Here is a 9,014-nt window from a genome sequence, read left to right as displayed (position 1 = left end):
ATCGTCTTGTCTGTCACCCCTAATTAAGGACACAGGCCCAGGGAAATAGATGAATCTCTGGATTTGTGATATCCACTGAAAGAGCAAGTCTAGGGGCCAGAAAGATATTACAATGTACAGTGGAGAGGGCACTTGCCTTGCACAAAGTCAACCCAGGTTTGATTCCTGGCATCCCATAATTGCTAAAGTACAGAGCCAGAAATAATCCCTGAGCCCTGCCAAGTCAACGTGGGTTCTCCAAAACTTAAAAAGCAAGTCTAGTCAAACATTTTTTTAGGTAAAATATATGCAGATATATTTAATGCAAGTTTCACATGACAAAGGGATCTATAAATGCACAGAAAAATAATTTGTAGTCAAACATTTTTAAAGGACAGAACTCTAGTTCTTCAGTGGAGCCAGGAATAACCCCTGAGCACTGCCAGGTGTGACCCAAAAACCAAAAAAAAAAAAAAAAGGTTATGAGAAACAACTTTACAATCACATAGTTCCCCTCATGGATGAATTGAATAAAATCTTTAATAACATTCATCCTAGGCTGGAGAGATGATACAGCAGGGGAAGGAGCTTATGCCATGCACTTGGCCTGGGCTTGATCCCTGGTGTAGCAGGGGGTCCCACACACACCTGTAGGAGTGATTTCTGAGCACAGGACCAAGCATAAGCCCTGAACTTATCTCTAGGATCTAGTGCTGCTCCTTCCCAATTTCAGGGACCCATTCACGGATCATCTGTGAAAATGGCACTATGACCATTTAGAACCTGCTGGGAAAGATCCCTCTACCAGGGTATCCAGCCAAATCCGCGTTTGAAGACACCCCAAATCTTGGTGAGAGTTCTGGGGAACATGCAATACAGCAGAAGCCCCACTCAATCTAAGCTTCAAGGCCTCCCTAGGCCCTGTCACACTCTACCTGTTGAGGCTTGAGAAAGGTTCAGGGCTCTAGAACTGGAGGAGGCAGAGTGATAGCTGCTTCGCTCACTGTGGGATGAGCCGCCTTCAGCAGCAAGTGTGCATAGGCTATGAGCATGTGACAGGCATGTTGTTGGAACCCGTAGGGGCAGATGAGAAAGGTTGTGTGAAATAGACATGAGCAACTTAACAGAGTCACTCACTCACATGGCTGTGACAAGGCGGTGTGTGTGCGCATGTACCCGGGCATGTATGTGTGTCGGTGTATGAGTGATTATGTGTGTATGAGCGTGAGAATGTTTGTCTGTATGAGTATATATGAGTGTTATATAAGTATTTGTGTATGACTGTATAAGTTGTATGTGAATGTGTCTGTGTGTGTGTCTACACATGTGTATTGCTTATGGCTTCCTCTTGGCTCTGTGCTCTGGGAATCACTCCTGGTGATGCTTGATGGTCCTTATGCAGTTGCAGGGATCTGATTAGATATGGCTGTGTGCAAGGCAAGTGCTTAAAGTCCCTTTATCTCTCTGGCCCAAAAAACTAGCTCTAAATGAGCAGAGCACAGAGATGCCGTTTGTTTGGTTGATTTTGGGCCACACCCAGTGACGCTCAGGGGTTACTCCTGGCTATGTGCTCAGAAATTGCTCCTGGCTTGGGGGACCCATGGGATGGTGGGGGATCAAACCGTGGTCTGTCCTTGGTTAGCGTGTGCAAGGCAAATGCCCTACCACTTGCGTCACCGCTTCAGCCCCCAGAAATGCATTTATACAGGAATGGGACGGAGCAGAAAGGGATGAGCTGGAGGAAGTACTGTTGGCTAGAGACAGTACAGTAGTGAAGACCCTTAACTTGCCCACAACAGCCCCTGTACCTCCTGGTACCTTCTATTCTGGTACCTCCTATGGCTATTGGAGCATTGCCGAGAGTCACCCGAGAACACAGCCAGGAGGAAGCTTTGAGCACTTCTGAATATAACCCCCAAACCATTTTAACAAAATCAAGTGGACAAAAGCAATGGCATCTTTTTCCAGCCTGCCTTCCTATTCTGCCCAGGACTCCTGGATAGCCACAGGCTAACCTCAAGGCTCACACCTTTCATCTTTAGAGTGGACATCAGAGGAGGGAGCACCCAAGGACCCGTTTCTAAGCAGTAAATGTGCAGTGGGTGTCTTTGATGGGGCCATACCAGCCACTTGCCTTCCTTTTCCAGTAAGGTAGGGCTCCCAGAACTCAGAACTCTTCCTGCATGGATCTCTGTATGTAGCCCCTTAGCTTAACAGAGAGTGAACAAGTCTGTTGAGGGAAAAGGGTTAGTCTACCCACAAAACTATGAAGTTGTTGTGGGGGGTTAAGTGAGTTACTGTTTACACTGCCTGGCATCCGCTAAGCTCAAAATTTGTTTGTCCAATAAAGATATTTCAGTGTCTGGCCTGAATCTCAAGATAAATTAAGGCCCAAAAAGCTAAAAAGAAAAAGAAACAAAACTGGCTTGAATCTTAAACTCAGCAGTTTCCAATTTGCAGTCAACACCTGGAAGAAGCTGGAGTGACAGTACAGGGATTAGGGCCTGTGCTCAACAAGCGTCAACCCCAGATTTTAGCCTTGGCATCCATAATCCTGTGTCACTGGGTATAGTCCTAAAGGCAGATGCACAGCTGAGGCTGACCTTGGAGGCCCCAATAATGCCAGAGTGGCCTTGTGGTGCTGTTATGCTCCCTGTTAGCAGTACCATATCCTTGAATAAATCCTAGAAGTATCTGGGCTGCCCAGTTGACCAATAATCACTGGGAGTAACCAAATAAGTCCCTGAGCACCACTTAGATGATCTCAGAATACTGGGAAGGCTTGTTTTAATTTAAACTTTAATTTTGGGCCCTACCTCTCCCCTCAACCTCCCAGAAGCCCCCCATTCTCAGCCAAGCAGGCCAGCAGAACAAAGGGTTTAAATGATCCACATGATTGAGTGGGGAGTAGGGACCAAGGAGTTGAAAGGGAGGGGCATGGGGTACTTGGGGTAGGGTGTTCATGAGTATTAATAGTATTGCCATCCACAGCTTCTCATTAATAGTGTTGAAAACCACAGAACCCCAATGAATAAACTGAGGGCCTGAGGATGTGATGCTGCCAGAGTCCCTAAGCCTACAGCCTGCAATGCTAGATCGTGTGTTCATAACCTGCATGAGAGGGACAGAAACCCCCTGCATCTCTTCCATCACAAGCTTGCTAAGCTCAATTGCTAGGCTCCAGCACAGCGGGTCTGATTCTGCAGAACACATGTGAGGATGAGCATATCAGCTCCCCAGGATGCTGCATACCCTCTGAGGACCAGTGCCTGGGGTGGGGTCTCTCTTAGGCTGAAGTTTAGCTGCTCCACTGCATTGAGGCTGGTGGAGGTCGAGGGACTTGCTCATCTGTCATGATGCTGAGCCCAGTTGAAGTTCCCACATCAGGGACAGGCCCTCCCTTGACTTTGCTTGTTGCCCGGGCACAGAGGGATCTATGGGCTGAGAATGAAGCAAACATCAACCATCAGAGAAAATCCATTTTTATTGCAGATGGAGCTCAGGGCTTGCTCCCACACTAGGCTCTGATTGGCAGCTTCTTCCACTGCCACGTTCTCTCTTCCTCAGAGATGAAGGCAAAGTTCTGTGGGCAGAGGAGGAAACTGCTCCTGGAAGTTGTTCCAGGCATGAGAGTGCAGGAGCTTGGCGTGCAGAGGCAAACCAGGGAGGCAGAGTCCAGGGGGCAGGGCCAACAGAAGCCTCATGGCCTGGTGACTGAGTGTCCTCATGGCCTGGTGTTCTTGCGGGGGACAGTCACACAAAATTTCTAAAAAGCTAAGCATCTCAGGATGTCTAGACGGGGGTTGCTTTAGGAATGCAGAGAGGTGATAGAACTTTCATCCTTAATTCCAAGACCATCTCAGACCAAAGGTAAAGCCTTGAAGAAAATATGAGCACTTTGTTCATGCAAAGGCCTGGAACTCTGCATTTCTGAATACTCCTGTGACTGCTGCTGACATTGCTGCCACACAGATCATACTTGGTCACACCAGGCCTTAGTGCTTATCAGAAAGCACATGCCCTCATTGACAAAGGGAAGTCTTGTTCCAGCCACAGGGAGATGGGCCAGGCATCCCTCATCCCTGCCTGAAACGGAGACAAAAGCTAGTAACTTTGGGGACTGGGTCTCAACCTCCTTCCTTTACCTTGAGGGAGATGAGTAAAGTGGAAAAGTCCTCTTTTGGACTCAGGCATGAACCAACATTGGCTTCACTGTCTGCTTCTTGCTATGTGACAGGGAGCTGGACAGGGACAGGTCTGAGCTCCAGAGAGGGGACAGACGAGTGGAAGGTGCCAAGAAGGGGCAACTGCTCAGAGCAGGGTTCTGAGCTCTCAAGAGCAGAAGAAAGACCATAGACCCCCTGAGTAGGCTGCAGTGGTATGGAATGTCCCACAGACCCACCAAGCCCCAACCCAGGTGAGCTCTGTGCTCAGTCCTGCCTGCTTCACAGATGAGGAAAGCAGGGGAGGTAGATATTGGGGGATTGAGGAGAGAGGTTTCCTGGATTGCAGGTGCTTTCAGGAGTCAAGAGTCCGGGCCCTCTCCTGGAGGGGAGACCAGTTCTCCCCCCTTGTAGAGTCTTGTCACAGAGCTAGTTTCAGGAAGAGGTGGCCAGGATCCCAGAGTTTCCAATCTCAGACCCTGGGGCCCACAGTGCCCTCCCTTGGCAGGAGCGAGAAGCAACAATGGAGCAGTGGCTGCTGGGACAACAGAAGCTGGAGTATCAGGGAGGGCCCAAGGGTTGGGGCTACCTCTGGGCCCAGCTGTACTCTGGGGAAGCAGGGTGTTCTTGGGACATCCAGTCTCCCCTGACTGAAGCTTTTCTGTGAGGGGCACAGCTCAACTAGAGAGGCTTCTTGGGTTCTCTGACCAAAGTTCTTGCAATGGTGGCAAGGCAGACCCTTCTGGACTCCTGCCTGGTCTGGCTACTTCTTGCAGAGGCTCAGAGTTCAAGAAGCCATGGGCAGGCCCTACATATGGGTAATGGGCCCCTGTCCCCCAAGGGTTCAGAAATACTCGAGGAAGTGCCACCGAGGGCCCAGAAGGTTCCCTCGAATACATTGGCCACATGGAGTTACCTAAAAAGCTCCCAAGGAGCTCCCATAAATGCCAAGGCCTCTCGGAACTCCACTTGAGTGCCTTCCCTCACACAAGGCTCAGAGAGAGTGGGTGGTGATGGTCAAGTTCACACAGAAGCTGTGAGTGCCTAGATGGGGCTCCTTCCCCTGGGAACTCAGGGTTCCACCTGTGCTCTAAGCCAGCCCATGCCAAGTCCATCTAAGCTAGCCCATCACCCCCACAAACCCCTAAGCTAGGCCTACCATGGGCATTTGCAGTTCCCTTCCCATGGGTGCCAGGATCTTTCTCTCTATTCCTAGCTGGGCAACCTTAAGAGGGGTGCCTAGGGTGGGGGGGCCTGGGCACCCTCAGGAGTCATGAGCAGGTCAAACTTGATGAGGGGTGGTGCAATGACACGCACGTTGGCGCTCAGAGGATTGAAGCGAAGGTTGACACAACGCAGGGTGGCCATGTCAGCCAGTCTCTCCACGGGCACATCTGTGGGGAAAGACAGAGAGCACAGGTGAGTGGGGACAGTGGGGAGATCAGAGAGGGCAGCATGGATCGGAAGGGGGGGTAAGCACAGCCAAGCTCAGCTATGTGAGACCCATGGCTAGCAGTGCCTCATGTTAAAGACACCTAAAATAAAGTGAGAGGGCTGGAAGAGCTAGGGAAGGACTGGGTGGGCTGCCCTGCAGGCAGGAGGATCTGGATTTGACATACCAACACCCCACGTGCTAAACACCACTCAGAACCATCACAAATCGTCTCTGGCACGTCAAAACCACAATCTTTGCAACAACAACAACATTTTTTTTTATTTATTAGTGGTGTGGGGGAGTCACATGCAATGATGCTCACAGATCACTTCTGGCAAGGCTCCATGACTGTATGGGGTACAGGTTTCAAATATCTGCTCAGGGGTTACTCCTGGCTCTGTGTTCAGAAATTACACCTGAAGGCTCAGGGAACCATATGGGATGCTGGGGATTGAATCTGGGTTGACAGTGTGCAAAGCAAACACCTTATTCACTGAACTATTGCTCCAGCCCAATTACTTTAAGAAGTTAAACCTCCCCCTTCAAAAAAAAAAAAAAAAAAAAAAAAAAGAAGAAGTTAAACCCAGGATTACTTTTTTTTGCTTGCTTGTTTGTTTGGGAACTAGCCTTGGTGGTGCTTGGGTTGCTCATGCAAAGCACGCTCTAGACTAGCGATCCAGACCTGAGATTACTATTGATCCTAACAATTTCACTCCTGAGTAGGAAGGAAAGATCAGCAAACAGGCACATGTGCTCACAGTGGCACCATTTACAGCATCCAAATGCTTATGAAGAGAGAAAGGAGGTGCCAGATGTGCAGAGACTAAGAGACAGGACTCCACAAGCAGAGGACTGACGCAGAGATGCAGGGCATACTGCATTGTGAATAAACCCCAGAGACAATGTGCTGAAGAGGAGAGTGGCTGACACAAAGCACCTTCCGTAATTTTGTGTTTGTGAAGTTGTCTCAACAGGCAAATCTGCAGACAGATAGTGGTGAATGGTTGCCAGGAGCGAGAATGAGAGTGGGAGAAGGCTCCTGAGCACTGGGATAAAAGGATGGGAAGCACTGGAGAGAAATCATGATTGCAGAGAACTAAAGGGACAAATGCTCCCCAATTGTTGCCATCCTAGCAGCCCTTCTGGGAGACAAAACTCCATTTAAAGTTCTGTTGTTTTGTCTTGGGGAAGCATTGGGGCTTATCAGGGCTCTGTGACCAGAAAACCTACTATACCTGTGCCAGGAACTAATAGGGTTGGACAAAGACACTGCATGCCAGGTACGTGCCTGACCCCCTGAACTTGACTGCTTCGAGCCCTGACCTCCATTTGAATACAAGACCAGAGTCCAGGAAATGGTCCAACTACCAAATAGGTATGATCCCAGCACCCCATTGTCTCCCAAACATTGCTAGGTGCTGCTTTAATAACCTCTGAACATCCCCAGGCATCTTAGGACTCACACTGAGCTGATGGTCAGGTTGGTCTATACAATAGACAGTGACCTTTGGGGCCCCTGAGTTCCACTGAGAGCCCCTCCTTAGATTGTTTTATCTAAGAAACAAACAAAAACAACACAACATAGGAGGACTAGATAGCATGGAAAGGAGAGCATTTGCCTTACATGCCACCAATCTGGGTTCGATCCCTGACATCCCATATGGTCCCTCGAGCCTGCCAGGAGTGATTCCTGAGCACAGAGCTAGGAGTAACCCCTGAGCACCACCAGGTATGGCCCAAAAACCAAACCAAAACCCTCTAAGAGCCGAATCTCTCCTTCCTTCCATTCTCCCTTATTTTAGCCTTCCTCCTTTCCTCCTTTCTCTTTGGTCCACAGTGCTGAGGACATATTCCTGGCTCTGTGCCCAGAAATTATTCCTGGAGGCAGAGCACTAAGGGATGCCGGAATCAAACCCAGGTCAGCAAGTGCCCTCCCTGCTGTCCTTTGCTCCACTCCCTGAATTGTATTTTCTCAAGTGACTTACCCACCCCCCATCCCACACCTCTTTGGAAATAATTTCAAGTTATAAAAAGCTATAAAGGTGGAAACATTCCAAAGAACATCCCATACACTTTCGCAAGAGCCAGCAATTATTAACATTCTATTTGCTTTACCCTTGTGCAGTAGCACTGAGCAAATGATGCAGTCTCATGGCCTTAGAGCTCAGCTCATGTTCTTCCTGCGAACAGAACATTTCTTTCAAGCACCAAGAGGTTATTGCTGAAGCATGTTCTTACACAGCTATAACATGGATCATCCTAGACTCTCATTTCTCCAGCTCCCTTCTAGCATTTCCTATGGTTAGCCCGGGACCCAGGATAGAACCAGACAGTGACTGCACTTGATTGGTTTGTCTCTGACATTGCCTTTGTCCTTTGTGACAGTGACATTTCAGAAGAAACGTGTTACATCATCCTTGATCTCTAGGCCCCCGTCCTGTTTGCTGAGTGTGTTCTCATTCTAGTTTGAATCCTGCTACATCTGCTACATGTCACTCGTGTCTAATTAGATGTTTCCCTCTTTGGTTCTCCTCAGTCACCCAGTGGGGTACCCTGTGTGTGTGCACGTGTGTGACTGTGTTTGTGTGTGTGCGAGTGCACGTGCGTACATAGCTAGGCTCTGCTGTGGGCGAGAGAAGCCCCAAGGATCGACTCCTGACTGACTCAGCAGACACAGCCACATCTCTGGGTGTACCCTGAGGCCTGGGCTGCCCTAGCAGCTCAACTACCAGCAAAAGGGTGTTGCAGAAGGTAAAGCTGTTGCTGGGAACTTAGGAGTCGGAAGCTGGGATCCCCAGCGTTGCTCTTGGGTCAGGCTTTCCTTACTTGCTTCCTTCCTTCCTTTCTCCTTCCTTTCTTCTTCCCCCTTCCTTCCTTGCCTTCTTTCTTTCTTTCTTCCTTTTTCTCATCTTTCTTCTTTCCCTCCCACCTTCTCTCCCTCTCTCCTTTCCTTCCTTCCTTCCTTCCTTCCTTCCTTCCTTCCTTCCTTCCTTCCTTCCTTCCTTCCTTCCTTCCTTCCTTCCTTCCTTCATTCCTTCCTTCCTTCCTTCCTTCCTTCCTTCCTTCCTTCCTTCCTTCCTTCCTTCCTTCCTTCCTTCCTTCCTTCCTTCCTTCCTTCCTTCCTTCCTTCCTTCCTTCCTTCCTTCCTTCCTTCCTTCCTTCCTTCCTTCCTTCCTTCCTTCCTTCCTTCCTTCCTTCCTTCCTTCCTTCCTTCCTTCCTTCCTTCCTTCCTTCCTTCCTTCCCTCCCTTCCTTTTTTTTTTGGATTTTGGATCATACCCAACGGTGCTCAGGGGTTACTCCTGGCTTTGTGCTCAGAAATCGCTCCTGGCAGGCACGGGGAACAATATGGGATGCCAGGATTTGAACCACCATCTGTCCTGGATCGGCTGTATCTATCCTGGTTCAGCTTTGTGCAAGGCAACCACCCTACAGCTG

At 49.2% G+C, this 9,014-nt stretch overlaps 2 protein-coding genes across 2 annotated transcripts in view; one reads left to right on the top strand and one right to left on the bottom strand.

Annotated features, from left to right (window-relative positions):
• The window catches only part of EIF4EBP2 (eukaryotic translation initiation factor 4E binding protein 2), a 445,368-nt gene that overhangs the window by 347,600 nt on the left and 88,754 nt on the right, over positions 1–9,014 (top strand). The gene's annotated exons all lie outside the window — the stretch shown is intronic.
• Positions 5,121–9,014, bottom strand: part of LRRC20 (leucine rich repeat containing 20) — a 38,534-nt gene continuing 34,640 nt past the window's right edge. Inside the window, exon 5 of the mRNA XM_049788107.1 lies at positions 5,121–5,536. Coding sequence (XP_049644064.1) covers positions 5,382–5,536 — 155 coding nt within the window. The 3' untranslated portion in view covers positions 5,121–5,381. The remainder of the gene's footprint in view (positions 5,537–9,014) is intronic.

This window comes from Suncus etruscus, chromosome 15 (genome assembly GCF_024139225.1).
Source record: "Suncus etruscus isolate mSunEtr1 chromosome 15, mSunEtr1.pri.cur, whole genome shotgun sequence".
NCBI classification, from domain to species: domain Eukaryota; kingdom Metazoa; phylum Chordata; class Mammalia; order Eulipotyphla; family Soricidae; genus Suncus; species Suncus etruscus.
This window is presented reverse-complemented; position numbering and strand designations above follow the sequence as displayed.